The following is a 17803-nucleotide window of genomic DNA, read 5'->3' on the forward strand; positions in this document are numbered from 1 at the left end:
AAATGGTGTTGTATATCCTTTGAGAGCAATAGCAGTTTGAATTGGCATCAGTGAAATGAAACCTTTTTCTTTTTGTCTCCTCGACTAGGTTTCAGCATTAAAAACAATGGCCACTCAGGGAGGCCCCAAATATACTCTCTCGCAGCAGCCTTGGGCACAACCAGGTATATTGTTTTTACTATTTTGGATTTCTTTTTTAGGATGTTATTAATTTGTATTTATATAGTCCTTGCTGTGACAGCTTAGAGTGGGTTTCCTGCTCACTCTAGAGTGGTATTATCTGAGCTTAGGCGAGATTCAGTTTGGAGCTGACAGTACAGCTGTCTTAATTGGCCAAGTACTACTTCCATTTTAACAAGCATTCTAAGGAAGGAAGAATTTTAAGTATATTACCCAGTTAAAAATAAAAGATGGCTTAGGTAGAAACACTTTAAGTCTGCTGATTTCTGCACACCTGCTATTCATTGCGTTCAAGCTTTGATGAAAATCTTACTTGATAGGACGACATTGTGAAAAGAGCACACCTATTTTTAATGACGTGAAACAATGTTGGGCTACTATTTTGTTCCACTTTTTCTTCAGGTTACATCATCTGTTGACATTTTAGAGTGCTTGGAAAAAATATCATAAGAATTGAGATTTGAGAGTTGTAGGCAATATTATCATCTGATTGGCAGATATATTTGAGATATTCCCAATCTTTTCTTTCTTTTTTTTTTTTTTTGTCGTTAGCTTTAGAAATTAGACATTTAAAATCAGAACTAACTTTGTGGGTTATTTTTGGTATGTTTTGTGGCATTTTAAGTTACCATAAAAGCAGAATAAATCATTTTATTAAATTGGTATTTCTGGCTATGCCCTGGCCCATATTGTGATAAAGAGCCTTTGAAACTAAAAAGGGCAAAATGGTGCAAGAATCCATGTTTAATTATGGGTAAGTCGTGTCCAAGCTGGAGGACTTTTCACTTACAACAAAAAAGACCAAAATAATGATTCTAGCTTTATATCCATGAAAAATTGGCTGTCTGCAGGCACCTAATCTGGAGTCAACTTTTTAATATGATTGATTTTCCATATTGAAAGAATGTCATATCTGTCAGTTGTTCATTTCCTTTGGGAAAAGGATTGGAGCCATTCTAAGCCTCCAAATGTTCATTTATTATTAATGCCTCAGGTTAATTTGAAGTTGAACTGAAAAATTAAAAGAGTAGCTATGTGTCTCTTAGCAGAGCATTATCAGTTGTCTTTGAAAGGAAGACAGGATTTTATTTCAGAGGTTCCTCTTGTGAACCTTGATGATGTCAGTGCAGGGTTGAATTGATTGGATCGCAGATAAACTTTGTGACTTGCTTTTAGGCCCTTTGTTTACGGTGATGACAGAGACGGAATATTTTACCTTTTTTTTTTTTTTGGTGGTTTTTGGCCAGGGCTGGGTTTGAACCCGCCACCTCCAGGATATGGGGCCGGTGTCCTACTCCTCTGAGCCACAGGCACCGCCCGGAATATTTTACTTCTTATTTTAAACATTTGTGTTGAAGTCTTCAACCTCTCATCAAAAGAGCACACTTGGTGGAGTATTACATTCTGTCAAAAGACAGAAAATTAGATTCTTTTACTGACAGTACTGGAAATTCTAATCATAATCTCTTGTAGTGTTAACTACCTGTCCTGATTCCGCATAGTCAAGAAGCAGACTTTTCAATTCATTAACTCAGAGTGGCTCTCGAAAGAATTCTGATTGTTTTAGGATTAATTGGAGCCTCTGGCTCAAGGTTCCTATTGTACTTATAGGGTTTACTTAGAATTGGGAACCAATTTTTATTTTGAACGTTTATGTAAATGAAATTCTTGGGTGCAATAAATCTTTCTTAAAATACGTAGGAACTGGCAACAGGCATAGGCATATTTAGTGTATCTAAGCCAGGTACTTGATGCATAATTTATTGTTCTTTTCCCTTTGGACATATCCTTTCTCTCAGAATTGAAGCTGTCATTTTCTCAAGTGTAACCCTAATAGAATTCACAGTGTTAGGTGTATTGTGCTCTTAAGCACTACTAGAATTGTTGTTAGTAAAGCAGGAATAGACAAAAGGAAACTGACAAAAGGACAGCTTGAAATAGGGCTTGCTGTTTTGTCATTTAGTCCATTTCCTTTCTAGGTGAGAAGACCTTAGTGAACACAGCAGTGACAGTTCAGTTTATCTTTTACACAGTAGTTGTATCTTCTATCCCATTTTGCCACAGTGGAGGCATGAAGTTGGTTTTTCTTGGTCTGTAATATTTAAAGCCCACGCTTAAAAGTCAAAGAGATTTATGGGCCTCTTGGGGTAGGAACATGGAAGACAGTCTATGGAAGCCCAGGGTTACTGGTTCATGCATACTTGGCCAGGTTCTCAGGGATCATTTTAGGATAAATTCACAGGAGTGTGAGTCATGAACTAGGACGCCCATTCATTAATTTACTCTGAGAATATACCCTTTTTAGGAATTAGAGGCCACATTATTCATAAGCCTGCACACCTATTTTCTGGTTATCAAGGGCTCTGAAAACAGATTTAGTGATCCCTGCTGAAGTGTGTTAGTGATTAAAGAACCAGAGTAAATGTCTTAAAGGAGCTTTCATCTGTTTATGACAAATAAGCAATTCCTGGATTTATTTGTTCTTTCTTCTTGAGGGCATTGGCACTTTCTTATCCTGCATTAGTGCAACTCTCCTCAATTAAAAAAAAGTATCTTTACATGGTATAAAATTTGAGCTGTGAAAAGGTATAAAATGAAAAAAAATTATATTTTCCATTTCCAGACTAGTCTTTCTCACAGAGGTAACCATTATCATAGTTTTTTCCCTCCAAATTATTGATGTCTATACTAGCCTATGTGGATTTTTAAAAAGTTATCCAAATGAGATTGTACTATTCCTCTTGCTTTTTTTTTTTTTAACTTCTAATATATATAGGAACCTTTCTGTACCAGCACACGCAGCTCTATCCACTCTGTTTATTAGATACATTGAATGCATCATCAAAGCATGATTTACTTTGTCGTTCTGTTAATGGATATTTGAATTGTTTTCAGTTTTTTTCCCCCACATACTCTTCAATAAATGATCCCATACACATCTTGGTATTTTTATAAGTGTACCCATCAGGTAAATTTCTAGCAGTAGAAAATGTTAGAGGAAAGAATATGTGTATTTTTAGTTTTGCTAGATATTGCCTAGTATTCCTCCTAAGAGGTTGAACTGTTTTATAATCCCATCAGCAGTGGTAATAAAGATGCCTGTTTCCCCACACCCTTGTCAAACATGCATATCCATAATCTTAGTAATTTTTGTCAATCTGTAAATATCTCACTGCTTTAAATTTGTGAGACTCTGTCTCTACAAAAAAAAAAAAAATTTGCATTTCATTTCTGTAATTATGAGTGAGGTTGAGCATCTTTGAAGTTATTAATCATCTTTTTTTTTTTTTTTTTTTTGGAGATAGTTTCATTATGTTGTCCTTAGTAGACTGCAGTGGGGTCAGAGCTCACAGTAACCTAAAACTATTTGGTTTAAGCGATTCTCTTGCCTCAGCCTCCCAAGCAGCTAGGACTACCACAGGTGCCCACCACAACACCCAGCTATTTGTTGTTGTTGTTATTCTAGTTGTCATTGTTGTTTAGCTGGTCTGGGCTGGGTTCAAACCTGCCAGCTCCAGTGTATGTGGCCCGTGCCCTAGCCACTGAGCTCTGGGTGCCAGGCCTAATTGTCTTTTTCTTTGTAGCTTTCTAGGTAATTTTTCCTTTTAAATGCTTAATATAGTTTACTACCCTCACCCCCATAGCTTCTTCAGGCAATACATGGGGTTACAGTTTCTGAAATTGTATTCCCTTAGTGATGATATAGTATAAGAATATAACAAATGGATATTTAGTTTCCCTCTAAATATGTGTAGGTATTTTCTGAATGATCTAAGCAAGATGATTAGCAAGAACCTTTACTGTGAGTCAGTTCTGCAAATGAATAAGCTCATTCATTATGAAGTAATTCTTACTAGTATCTCTCTGAAAATGATTTTTTCTTTTTAACCTTAGTCTCTTGTCTCCAAACTCCAAAGGCACATATTATAGCCTCTATGAAGGTCATTAAATACTGAGGGAATTTTTTATTTTTTGCTGCCTTAGCCCTAGGGATTAGAATTTGTATATAGTAGATACTTTAATGAATGTTTATAGGGTTTGTGATTAAACTTGATAAATTAACTAGAAAAATGAAAGAAATTCTTTGGGGAAATTAAGTCTTTTAGTTCCCCTTCCCTATTCCCCTCTGAATTAAAATGGAAATGTTTCTTCTCCTTTTCTTTGTGACACTAATGAGGTTAATTTCTTTCTAGCAAAGGTTAGTGACCTGGTAGCAACTGCCTATAAGACAATAAAAGCAAAGCTGCCCGTGACATTGAGAAGTATGTCGTTGTACCTATCCAATAAAGATACTGAGTTCATCTTGTTTAAACCTGTTAGAGTGAGTATCATGATAACTTCTTCGAATTCTAGCCAGTGATTTCCAAGTGTTTGTTCTTGCCTCATCTACCATTTTCTTCTTCCTGAAAACACTTATAAATGTTGATATATTACTCTAGTGAAATTAATAATTGCTATGATTCTTGAAAGGTTTACAAAGCCTGTATCTGTCTGATATCTTTTTTTTTTCACTTTGAATTTGTCTTAAGTTTTTTTGTTACCCCTGAAAGTAGAAATTATAAAATAAACAAACAAGTAAAAATTCAGACCCTTACATTGCATGTGTCCCATACTCAAGAGAGCAACATTTCAGGAATTATGCCCCATTTTACTGGTGAGAGTGGCCACTACGGGATTAAATGTCAGAGCAAAATTTGGGCTCACAATTTCCAGTTCTTTGTTGGGCATTTTATAAGTCTGGGAATGTTATTATCTTTTGTGTCAGAAATTGCTCTTGAAGACTCTTATTATTCTCTAGGGGGACAGGGCTTGCTAGAGTTAGTTTTTCCAGGAATAGTATTATCTGATAAGTCTCAGTTGGATTGTACCAGCATGCAAAATATTAAGTGCAAATTATACACATATTTTTTATAATATCATGAAAGATATATTTCCTTCACTCATTTTGGCAAATAACTTTACACTTGAACAGTATAGTGCTTCTAGTTTAAGATGACTTATATGCACTGTATAGTGCTTCTTGTTTAAGATGACTTATATGCTGTGATCTCCTCTCCTTCTGTGTAAGAATAATATTCAGCAAGTCTTCCAGAAGTTCCATGCTCTGTTAAAGGAAGAGTTCAGCCCTGCTGACGTCCAGGTCATTTCCTGTCCTTCCATGGAACAGGTAATCCGTAACACCGAAGATCCCTGTTACTTTTATGTCCTCTTGGGTATTTTACTTGAGCAGAAAATGTCTTTGGACAAACCTATTTCTAGTTTTAAAAACTGCACATTATTTTATTCTGATGAGCAAGAATTCAAACTTTGAATTATTCTCTTAAACTTTGGGGGATAGTTTTAGAATGTTTAGTTGAATTTTAATCCTTTCCAATATTGAATATTGCTGTGTTTACTATGAATAATGTGTTTGTGAAAGACTCAAATAGTGGCATGTAACTTGCTGAATAATTTGTTTAAAATGCACATAAGATGCCCAAATTTCAAATAAAAAAATGGAAATTATAGAACACCCATTATATATTTGGAGTAGCCTGGTGCTGTGGAGGAGGTTCTATGTCTGGTCTTCAGTTCAGTTTAGAAATTTAGTATATGGTAAGGACTGGAGATTGTTGAGGAGAGTGGTCAATGCTAGTGAGAGCCTGGTCGGAGTGGGCAGAGCCTGGAGGAGAGGCACAGGTGATGGTGAAGTGTGGATACATCTTTTGATGGGTGTTTTGGAGTGGGATGGGAGCTGGGGGTGAAATGGGGTCATTTTGTTTGGTTACTTGAGAAATAGGTGAGGGAGGGGTCATATAAAGTCTTTAGGTCTAGAATTGTACAGTCAGAATACTTTCTGTAAGTCATTTGAAATAATTACTTTCTGTGATCGTACCACTAACTTGATGTGTAGGTAGGTTTATTTTTAATATTTAGAGATTCTTTCCCTGTTTTAATGTTTTAAAATTACCTAAAATATTTCTATGATTTCCAAGTCAGAATTGTAGAACAAGGTAAATTTGCCCTTTCCAGTCCGACCCAGCCTTTTCTCTCCCTCTTCTCTACTTTTTTTTTTTTGCAGTTTTTGGCTGGGGCCGGGTTTGAGCGCCACCTCCGGTGTATGGGGCTGGCGCCCTACTCCTTTGAGTCATAGGCACCTCCCCGATAACTTTTTTTTTTTAAGAGATGGGGATCTTACTATGAACTTGCAGTCTCAAGTAATCCTCTTGCCTCAGCCTCCTGTAGCGGGGACCGGGGCATGTGCCCCACATATGTTTCAGATAACTATTTGTATTAGTTACTATATTGTCCTTCCTTTTTTTTCTAAAGACAGAGGAAAATGCCTATTTATGTGTTCATGAGGAAGATTGAAAGAAAGGAAAACATCTTGAGTAGAGAATGTGGGCTAGAATCTCAGGAACAGTTGGGGGAGGCCTTTGCTGGGCCTAGATACAGGTGGTAGGCATGAGGGGAGCGGGTGGAGACCCTTCTGAGTGCTTCATGTTTCTGAGTGACAAGAAGGGTCGTTGCTGACATTGAGGAGGGGGGGAAGGCTCACCTGAGTTCCATGGTTATGATCATCCAAGAGAGACCATTCATCCCAGTTGTCTAATTTTCTTTTTTCGCAGGCACTTGCATGAAGGTAGATACAGAATAGCTGTATCGTAATATCCAGTATATGGCAGTACAAATTTTTTTGTAAGTTTATTTTGCTATAATTTCAGACTTACAGAAAAGATGCAGGAATGGTGTAAGGAGCTCTCACATATCCTTTCCCTAATTTAACTTTGTTTCATTTGCTTTGCTCTCACTTGTGCTTATTCCCCCTGTCTCCCAATCATGGGAGAGGAAGTTGGAAAACATTGTGCTGCTTATGCCTGAGTAACTCAGACTGTCTTCCCATACAGTTATCAAAACAGGACACTAAGTGATGCTTTAGTGTCTCATCCACAGTTCATATTCACATTTCATTAATGTCCCCGTAATGTCCTGTATAGAATTCAGTCCAGGACCAGTCCCAGATTGTGCATTGCTGTCAGGTGTCACGTCTCTTTAGTTTCTTTTAACCTGGTGCCGTTCCATAGCCTTTCCTCTTTTTTTTTTTTGTTTTTTGTTTTTTGGACAGAGTCTCACTGTGTTGCCCTGGGTAGAGTGCTGTGGTGTCATCATAGCTTACAGCAACCTCAAACTTGCTGGGGCAACCTAGCAAGTGCCCACTGCAGTGTCTGGCTAGTTTTTCTGTTTTTAGTAGAGATGGCATCTCACTCTTGCTCAGCCTGGTCTCAAACTCCTGAGCTGGAGCCTGTCTCAGTCTCCTAGAGGGCCAGGATTACAGGCGTGAGCCACGGTACCAGTCCTCCATGGCCTTTCTTGACCTTGACAGGCCAGATTTTTTGTGTCCTTCTGGCAGCACAGATTTATAAAAGAGATTGGGGGAGGGGGAAATCTAGATTACCAAAGCAGTTGTATCATAGAGAAGGATTCATAGCCAGGTCTGTTTACCTGTAGGTCCCCAGGTCCTGAGTGACAGACACCTAGTGTACAGGCCGCCCTTCCCTTCCTGTCACCACTGTGACCTGGCTCTGATGTCCTGACCCTCCTTTAGAGAGTGGGTAGGTCACCCCCTCTGGTTGGTCAGAGTTGGCACGTGAGCTGAAATTCACTTGTCATGTCTGTTCTTAAGCATTTAAAAAAGTCACTTAAAGAATTCATCTTACACACAATTCTTACTACAACATGTTCTGCATAGGACAGCGTGCAATAGATTATGTAGGTGTATTTCTGTCTTTTGTTAGTGTTTGTATAGTTTTGCCATCATCCTCCTTGGATTTTAGATGACTAACAGCCTAGATTTGATGGTGCAGTGTAACTGTCCACAGGGCCTCCCAGGTCAGCGCCCAGTGACGGCTTCAGAGATAGCTGGCTCTGGACCCGCTCACGCTTCACAGCATGTTTGTTGGCCTCATAAAAATCTCCGTCTTTTTCTCTCATGCTGTCTTTGAAGCTCTAAACAACTTTTCTTTTTTTTTTTTTTTTTTTGTAGAGACAGAGTCTCACTTTATGGCCCTCGGTAGAGTGCCGTGGCCTCACACAGCTCACAGCAACCTCCAACTCCTGGGCTTAAGCGATTCTCTTGCCTCAGCCTCCCGAGTAGCTGGGACTACAGGCACCCGCCACAACGCCCGGCTATTTTTTGGTTGCAGTTTGGCCGGGGCTGGGTTTGAACCCTCCACCCTCGGTATATGGGGCCAGCGCCTTACCGACTGAGCCACAGGCGCCGCCCTAAACAACTTTTCTTGAGCGTGGTATTCCTCAGCAGAACTAACCTACGTCTTCACTTTGCTTTTCAGCTGAGCCTCGTGCTGTCGGTTTCTAAGTGAGCAGGCCATAGGGCTGCGTGCGTGCATGGTCTGCTGGGAGGAGAGGGCTGAGAAGTCCTGCAGCCTGCAGAGCGCTGAGGAACGTGGGGACGTCCCTGAGAGCCACACCAGCCTGCTGCTCAGTGCTGACTGCAGAGTGAAATACAGGCAAAGCTTTAAGACTTTAGTGTTTCCCTTTTAAAAGCATCAAAATGCCAAAGATTTATCTGTGAGTAGTGGTAACTCTCTCCTTTAAATGGTCACAAGAAACATGAAGTTTTTAAGAGGTTGCTGTGATGGCACGCAGTGAAATGGTTCCTCATGTGCAATGAAAACAGGTTATGATAAGTAAAGAACTTCACAGAAACACAGCTAATGAGAAAGCTTCTAAGAGTAGGGTTTGCTCGGACGTGAAATACTGTAACACTTTTAACCACTGAGCATTCTGCAGTGACTGTTCTTTTAATTTGTAGAAATACTATTTCTACTCTCTATTTGATGTAACATTTCTCCTGTCGTTTTGAAGTTTATGTAGTTTGGAGTAGATTGGTCGCTTCTGAGAACAGGTTCTGAGGAAGGTGTTATCTTTCTCCCCGTTTGATGTGAGCTGGTTTGAAGATGCAGGGACCTGGTGTAAGGTCTTGGTATTCCTTGAGTTACTAGGTACAGAAGGTTGCAAAGCAAGAGCTGCAGTTTCCTTATGATAGATGCGCACTGTCTTTTTTTTTTTTTGGTTTTTGGCCAGGGCTGGGTTTGATCTCGCCACCTCCGGCATATGGGACCGGCGCCCTACTCCTTGAGCCACAGGCGCTGCCCCCGCGCGCACTGTCTTTAATGAGGATCTTCTTGGTGCCATAGTCAGTGTTTGTGAGTGCAAAGTACCAATTAGGTGTCTAAAATCTGGCATATAATGGAGAGAAGGAAACCTGAAGAATACCACATCTCCTGAATGAAGGTTAGGGTTACTGCCCTTCTGCAGGCTGCCTTTGGTCTTAGCAGTTCTTTGAAAAGCAAACACTTTCAAGTCCTTGCCTGTTCCGTCAGCTGGCTGTGCTGTGTCCCAGCCCTGTGAATCTCCAACAGACATGAGCATGACGCACACTGCCCACATCATAAAACTACCGCACCAGATCAGATCAGGGATCATAAATAAATTATGTACATCTGTGAATTTTCCCACAAATTCTTATTTCCTGATTGGACTGCTTTTGCTTCCAGTATTACAGTAAATGTAACCTGCTTTTTGGTTCAAAAAGAATTCTGAGTTACTGAAAACACTAATCTAAGGGTGGGGACACTGCAGAGAGTTCTGGAATGGGACCAGCAGTCCCGGTGGTGCCGTTGGTGCCTGGAACTCATTAGAAATGGCCGAGGCAGCACTTTGGTAGGGCACGGGTGCATTCTATATCCTGATGTCTGTCGTGTGTTAACAGGACACTTGTTTTTCACTCAGTTCAAATTGGTGATAGATGATGCTTGATAGAGCTTATTACTCTATATTTGGGGAAGGTAGAAGGTAAGAGGGTCCATGTTCATTCTTTGCCATGAAATGAATAAATTAGGAAGATTATATTTACTTACCTGTTTATAAATACCTGTTCAATGAAATAAACTGTAAAATATCCAGTTTTTTGTATTATATGTACATTTGATTTTTTAATAGCCTTTCCAAAGAAATGAGGGCATGATTATTATACTATAAATACTGTGACTGACTTAATTTGATGTACAGGGAAATGTGTGTTCTTAAGGATAAAAATATTTAACGGCACTCATACTTGTGCTTTGATTTTTTATTTCTTGAAACACTCAAACACTTTATAAAGTGCTGAGTAGGTGACAGTGATCTAGCTTGTTTGCTAAATGAATATTTGTTTAAATCTGTACAGTTTCAAGTGTTTACTTATACAAAGAGTGTACATACTTTCAAATAATTAATTTAAAGTGCTTTATATTATTTGGCTAGAAATTGCTGTTTTTAATAAATGTGAATTTTTTAAAAAATAAAGATTTTTGCTTCCTACTCTGTCTTCGTGTGTCTTCATATGCGTGTAGATTCTTTTAAAATTTTTTATTAAGGTAACTAGTAGATTCACATACAGTTGTAAGAAAGAATACAGAGAGATCCCATGAACCCTGTACCCAGTTTCATGCAATATTATAACATCTTTTAAAACTATAGCACAATATCACAACCAGGGTATTGATGTTAATACACCACCAATCTTAGTCACATTTCCCCAGTTTTACTTGTACTGTGTGAATTCCTTTGGCAAGATAATTATCTTGGAAAGACATTTTTGAAGCATCCTAATGCTTCATTAGTTAAAAGATAATTTCATTTTTTCTTTGTTTGCAAAACTGCCAATTTTCTGAATACTGTCAGCACATAAAATTGTATTAAAATTTAGTATTATTGTAGTAGCAGTAAACACACATTCTCCCCACCCCCGTTTTCATTTTTTTTTCTTTTTGAGGCAGAGTCTCACTATGTCGCCCTCGGTAGAGTGCTTTGGTGTCACAGCTCACAGCAACCTCAAACTCTTTGGCTCAAGTGATTCTCTTGCCTCAGCCTCCCAAGTAGCTAGGACTTCAGGCGCCCACCACAACGCCCAGCCATTTTTTTCTTTGTTGCAATTCCATTGTTGGTTAGCTGACCCGGGCTGGGTTCAAACCCACCAACCTCCGTGTATGTGGCTGGCACTGAACCACTGTGCTACGGGCGCCGAGCTCCCTTCCCCCCACCCCTTCACCCCTGTTTTAACGATACCATCTCTTTCAGTTCTCTTCTACTGTTACTTCATGAGTAAGACGGAATAGTCAGCTTAGTCAACCTTTTAAGAAAGGGCCATTAGTTAAAGGAACCTGGGGATGTTGATGGGAGATTTTACTTCGCAGAAAAGAGGGACCTTATTGCTTCCCTTTTGGTGCACTTTTCTACTGTGGCTGTTCTTTGAGACAAGGACTCTTTTGCCTGAGCGGGCTGGGGTGTAGTGGTCTTGAACTCCTGGTCTCAAGCTGTCCTCCCACTTCAGACTCCCAAGCTACCCTTCCTGGCCCTGGTTCTTTTGCTAGCTTAACTATCTTCTGTTCCTCAGCACTGAATTTATACAAAAAGGAAACAGCTGCTAGAAAACCAGTACAGCCTGATAAATGTATATATTTATTTTTTAAAATGAAAGGTTTAAAAGAAACCTTCTTTTCTGATTGTAAATATGAGCTCACTACTTGACATTTCTGTAGTGCTTGAATTTTGGTTTTAAAATGTGAAAGTCTTTCATAAATGAGCCTTCAGTTGTAAACTAAAATTAAATGTTTGGCATATAGCTTCCATATTTTTTAAATGTATATTACAAAATATTTTTTTGTACAAGACTGGATTCTTTTACACATTTTAAATGAAAATCAAGTGGGTTTTGGTTATCAGTGTATACAAACACACACACACACACACATGTTCATATTCTGTTGCTGAATTTTCTGAAGGTAAGTTGCAGACTTCATGACTTTTTACCCCTAAATTTTACTCCTAAATAATTTAGCATCCATCTCCAAATAACGGAGTATTCTCCTACATAATCCCAATACCATGATCACACCTTAAAAAAGCAAATTCAATAATATATGTAGTCCATAGTTCAGTTTCTCTAATTATCCCCCTAAAATGTCTCATAGCTTTTTTAAAACTCAAGTTCACACATTTTACTTGGTTCTCACGTCTCTGTAGTCCTTTTTTAATTTAGACCATTCCTCTTATGTATTTATTTGCTTGTTTTCATCATACTGGCTTTTTGGGGGGTGGGGGGGCGGTAAAGGGTCTTATTTTATAGAATGTGCCACAGTCTAAATGTTCCTGAGTTTTCCCATTAGTAAATTCAGAATATAAGTGCAGGACATGCATTATTTTCAAATGCATGGAACATTTGCCAAGATAGATGTGCCAGGCCACAAGAAAACAAAACCACAAAAAGTCCCAAATGTGATCTGTTGCAGCAGCCTCAGCAAGTGGTGATCTGTCCCTCTGCCTAGGGGACACGTGGCAGTGTCTGAAGATAACTTGGGTTTCATGACTGGTGTGTGTGTGGTGTTACTGGCTTCTAGTAGGTAGAGGCCCGAGGGGCTACTGGACATCCTGCCCGCACAGGACAGTCCCCACAGCAAAGAATCACATGGCCCCAAATGTTGGTAGTGCAGAGGTTGCAAAGGCCTGCTATATACAGTAGCAGCCTCCCAAGCCCCAGCACTTGCTATTCTCTTCACCTGGTGTAGTTGTTTTCATACCTGACACATGATAGATTTTGCTGTTTTGTCTTTTGTCCCTCAACCCTAATCCAGATGGCAAGCTCTTTGCTCACGCCCAGCACCTGAAGCAGTGTGTGCAGTGGTGCCCAGTAAGGATTTGCTGAGGGACTGTAGCCCGAGTCCCACACTATCCTGTCACTACCAGCTGCTGCCCTTTATCCCAGACAGCACTGCAGTTCCTCCCCACCCCCGTATTTCCAATGCCCTTGCCCTGGGTCAAGGCCCTCATTTCCGGTTCTTTGCTTAGAACATTGAAATGTCTTTACAACGAGAGCCCAGTCTCATAAAGCTTGACCCTCCTGCAGACGCACAGGCTCTGAGGCCTGGTCTACTCTGTATGCATCCTCTATGCCTGTCACTATCCTTGAATGCAAACAAGCCATCTCTGTCTAACTTGAGCAGGAAAGGGCTTTATTGGAAAGATACAGGGACTGTGGGGACAGACAAGAGGCTGGAGAACCAGAAGGATAAAAACAGAAAGCGTCACAGGTGCGTTTTGTTTTCAAAGCAGAGAAAGTTGGTCCGTACTGTTTCCACTACTATGGCAGGGTCTGGGCTGGGCCACTGCAGCGTGCTTTTATCTTAGGTGAGCTAACCTCCCCTCCCCCACCATGGGGTGTGTGTGTGTGTGTGTGTGTGTGTGTGTGTGTGTGTGTCTGATTTCTAAACTGAGTGCTGGAACAAAGGAGGACAGTTTTCTTTGGGTCACTTACTTTATTGCCTCTCAGCTACATATTCCCCACTTTTGCCCTACCTTGAGATTCTTCACCAGCCGTGCAATGCTAGGCTTTGTGGAGTGGTAATGGGACACGGTATGGCCTGGGGGAGGTGTCTCCTTCTGTTTCTGGTGTGTGCTTTTCCTTCCTTGTGCTGCCAGCAGAGGCTGGGAGGTCTGGTGGCGCTCACCCTCTGGTGAGTTTTCCTGGCATTGCCAGTGAGCAGCATCTGTGAACCAGCCTCTGTACCCCGCAGCCACTTCCTGCGTGCTCACTACCCTGCACACCTGCTTTTGCTGTTCTTGAATTCTTTTTTTTTTTTTTTTTTTGTAGAGACAGAGTCTCACTTTATGGCCCTTGGTAGAGTGCCGTGGCCTCACCCAGCTCACAGCAACCTCCAACTCCTGGGCCTAAGCGATTCTCTTGCCTCAGCCTCCCGAGTAGCTGGGACTACAGGCACCCGCCACAATGCCCGGCTATTTTTTGGTTGCAGTTTGGCCGGGGCTGGGTTTGAACCCGCCACCCTCGGTATATGGGGCCGGCACCCTACCGACTGAGCCACAGGCGCCGCCCTGTTCTTGAATTCTTAAAGTTCTCTTTTACCCTTCTTAGTATTAACTTGGTATTGGTTCACATTGCATTTTTCCTGTTCAAATAACGGGTGTGATCTCTTGACTGATAAATCTATATATTTTTTGTTTCTGTGTTTGGAGGCAGGGTACTGCTGCCCATTACTAAATGCACTCAAGGGTGATTCCTCACAAAGGAGGACTGGGGTTTGGACAGCCAAAGGCAGAGTCGTGTCCAGCACGTCTCCACATGCCATGGCCTGTGTCTCTCCGAGTCGCCTGGCTCTCTGCAACTCTGCACACGCTGCCTTTGCCTCTCCTTTGATCTCCCAGAAATGCCACACCCCCAACTTCCTCTTCACCCTGCGGCTCCGTGCAGAAGGGGCCTCCGTGCTGTTCCCAGTGCCCCTTCTCCTGAGGTCCACCGGGCCTCCTCGATAAGGCAATGGTGGCGTCATTCTGCTGTTGCTGGCGTCTCTGTCCCCTGGCTCTGTAATCTCCGAGAGCAGAGGGCCACTCTCAGCACCTGGTGGGTGTTCAGTGTGGATTTGTTGCATGGCCCAACTAAACCCTGAGGAAACCCCCTGTCCGAGGGCTTATTTACCTCGGGACGTTTACTGATTAATTACCCATCAGAAAATCCTTGAGTATAACCTACCAGGGCAGTATTGTTGATAAACAGCCCAACTTAATTTTTATTTCTAGAAGTGAAGGTTGGTAGTAGAGATCACGGAGGTGGCACTCGGGTGTCACGGGTCACAGCAGGAAATGGCTCATTGCCAGGTTGAGCCCAAGGAAGGGGTTTTCTATACTGTCTTGGTTGGTGCTGGAGTGAAGGTCATCCTGGGAAGTTTGCGGGTGTCTTGGGGTTGTGTAAAAGGCACTCTGTTGGAGCTGCCCAGCTTGAGCCTCCCATTTCTAGAAACTTCTGCCTCTCCCATGCTCAGGCATTGCTGGCAGCCATGTTTATAAGACACAACCCCATCCTCTCTTACCACCCTGGATGGGAACAAGGGTGGTCTCACTCAAACAGGACCAACCAGGGCCACTGGGCCTCTTTTGAGACAAAAGGGGCGAGAAAGCCATGTGAATGAGATACTTAGAAAACACGCCACAGAAGTGGGAGGCTGAAAGTCCTTCTGGCTGGCCATCCTTGCTGAGGCCCCCTGTGTCCTCTGCTATCCAGTTTACACATTTCCTGTTGTTTCAGCTGCTTGTGTTTGTAATTGTTACCTGTGAGCAAAGTCCCAGCTATTAGAGGGAACTGGCATGTGGGTCTTGCTGGGCTCCTGGTTTGGGGTCCTGGGTGTAGGCCGGTGTGGGCTTGCCGTCTGAGTTTCCCTTTGCTTTGGTGGGGGCAGGCAGGGGTGTTTGTGATGTGGTCAGGGTCGGAGAGAGCCTTGGGGCAGTACAGGAAGCGTGTGTGTGTGTGTGTGTGTGTGTGTGTGTGTGTGTGTGTTGGGGGGGCCCAGGCACTGAGGTTCCCCTCCTACTTAGCTTTAGGAAGAAGCACTGTGTTTGGGGGGTGCTGCATAGAAGCTGACACATGATTTATGCTGAGTAAGCAGCAGCTTGGTGGCTGGGACTGCTCTTGGGACTGGCCTGGGATGGGCTGTGCAAGAAAGTAGAATAAGGACAGTAGCATTTGGAGATGCCTTGAGCTATTGACCTTGAGGTGGAGAGTCGTTAAAATACCTATGTTGTCACCAGAGTGGTGCCACTTTTTAGTTGAGTGGGCTGGAATGCCCACCTTTACTACACTGCTGTGTGATCCTGGGTAAGTCATTTAACCTCTCTGAGCCCCAGTGTCCCTGATAAAAGCCTGCCCACATCACAGCCACACGAGCTAGAACTTGCAGAGTACTGAGCCCGGCACCCGCCTTGCTTCTGGCACAGGCTTGGTGAATAATAGCAAGTATCATGAGGAGGTCTGAGAATGCTGGGTGGGGCTGTGCTCTGCTGGCCTTACCAAGAGATGCATGTTGGACAAACACTTCCCTGAGCTTCCCAGATATAAAAGGAAGGCCAAGCTAACAACAATTTGGAGTGGCACTTACTGAGTGGTGTCTACGGGCCAGACACTATTCTAGGGACTCTGCATTTATTAAGCAATTTAAAACTCCCAGCTCTTAGCTGGGTGTTGTGGCAGGCACCTGTAGTCCCAGCTGCTTGGGAGGCTGAGGCAAGAGAATTGCCTAAGCCCAGGAGTTGGAGGTTGCTGTGAGTTGTGTGACGCCACGGCACTCTACCAAGGGTGATAGAGTGAGACTCCGTCTCAAAAATATAAAATAAAAATAAAACTCCCAACTCTGTGGTGGTAGGTTCTGTTTCTAGATCCATTTTACAGATAAAGAAACTGAGATATAAAGCCATTTGCCCAAGGTCACACAGCTAACAAAGAGCAGAGCTAGGCTTTGAGCCTGGATAGTTAGTGTCCTGGGTCAAGGCAAGGACTCACAGCCACGAGAGAACTGCTGCGTTGGATGAGACCTGCAGGGACAAGCAGGACAGGCGCTGACACGTGCTGCCCACTGAAACAACAGCTGACTGCTAAAGCTTTTCCCTACCCAGCCAGATCCTGTCCACCCCTGCAAATGCGTGTGTGTGTTTTAAACAAAAGTCTCAAATTACAAACCAACACTCAAAAGACATAAATAGGTCTTTGGGGTTTTCCCTGCAATTCCTGAGGACTGCCCCTTCCCAAGACATTCCCAAGCTGGAGAAGCCCCGGAACCGTTTGGTAACCACCCTGACACCAGGGCAGAGACTGCCTGTTCTTTGAGTTATATTTTGTTTGTTAGCAAGATCTTGGTGTCCGCTATGAAGGTTTCCAAATCAGAGACAGTCTGGTAACTCAGGACCTTACTTATTTTTCCCAGAAGGATCTGGATCTTCTGACCCAGGGGCCTGGCTTCCGCCTCCAGGATCGCTTTCCTCTTCATTTCACTTAGCACCTCCGGGATTATGAACTGTGGGGATTCACAAAGGCGAGGTGAGGGTCACTGCTGCCTGGCACCACACCCTCCACCCAGCTCTGTGCCGGTCTCCCCTGGAATCTTCGCTCTCAGAGCAAACCTACGTTCCCAGCCCTGCCCCCTGTGACCTTCCCCTGCTCCCCAAATACTCTCTCTCTTATCTGGCCTGTGCTTGTAGCCATATGGGTTATGGCGATGTGGGCTGAAGCCATACCCGAGGCTGACCCCTGCCTTCTGAAGGCGGTACTCTCCTAGGTTTTCAGGTCTCATGTGGCTGAGCCGCACCCTGCTGGGGCCAGGGGACTTCATGATGGTGGCCTGCAAGCCCCACTTCTATCTCGGGCTCCCCTGGCTTCTGTCTGGGTTTGGCCCAGTGAGGCTACCTCTGGCCACTGCTGCCTTGGTTTGTAACCTACAGAAGATGGAGAAAGGATTCTCCTGGAGGGGAATAAGAAAGCCGATACTCATATATTCAGTGTTTGTGAGGTGACTAGCTTATGCAGTGTCCTTGACACAGTGTATCTGTTTAAGCCAGACAACATCAGGGACCGTGCCACAGAAGATGGGCCAGCAGTGGAGGCCTGGGCATGGAAGGCATTGTTCTTGCCTGGGTGTGCTGCTGCCCAGTTTGCCCTGGCTCTGTCTCCTTCCCTGGACTCTGACTGGGGTCACTGGTGCTGATCTGCTTCATTTGGGACCTTCCCTGTGCTGGAACCTCTACC

The 17803-nt window shown here is 42.8% G+C and overlaps 2 protein-coding genes across 3 annotated transcripts in view; one reads left to right on the forward strand and one right to left on the reverse strand.

The window, feature by feature from the left end:
* The window catches only part of COG3 (component of oligomeric golgi complex 3), an 87260-nt gene extending 76718 nt beyond the window's left edge, over positions 1–10542 (forward strand). For both annotated transcript variants that reach the window (XM_053563638.1, XM_053563639.1), the window contains exons 20-23: positions 89–164; positions 4374–4501; positions 5249–5347; positions 8511–10542. In XM_053563638.1, coding sequence (XP_053419613.1) covers positions 89–164; positions 4374–4501; positions 5249–5347; positions 8511–8540 — 333 coding nt within the window. In that variant the 3' untranslated portion in view covers positions 8541–10542. The remainder of the gene's footprint in view (positions 1–88; positions 165–4373; positions 4502–5248; positions 5348–8510) is intronic.
* Positions 10543–16889: 6347 nt separating this feature from the next.
* ERICH6B (glutamate rich 6B) overlaps positions 16890–17803 on the reverse strand; it is a 50510-nt gene continuing 49596 nt past the window's right edge. Inside the window, exon 13 of the mRNA XM_053563320.1 lies at positions 16890–17075. Within this exon, the coding sequence (XP_053419295.1) occupies positions 16890–17075 (186 nt within the window). The remainder of the gene's footprint in view (positions 17076–17803) is intronic.

This window comes from Nycticebus coucang, chromosome 15 (genome assembly GCF_027406575.1).
Source record: "Nycticebus coucang isolate mNycCou1 chromosome 15, mNycCou1.pri, whole genome shotgun sequence".
Classification (NCBI taxonomy): Eukaryota; Metazoa; Chordata; class Mammalia; order Primates; family Lorisidae; genus Nycticebus; species Nycticebus coucang.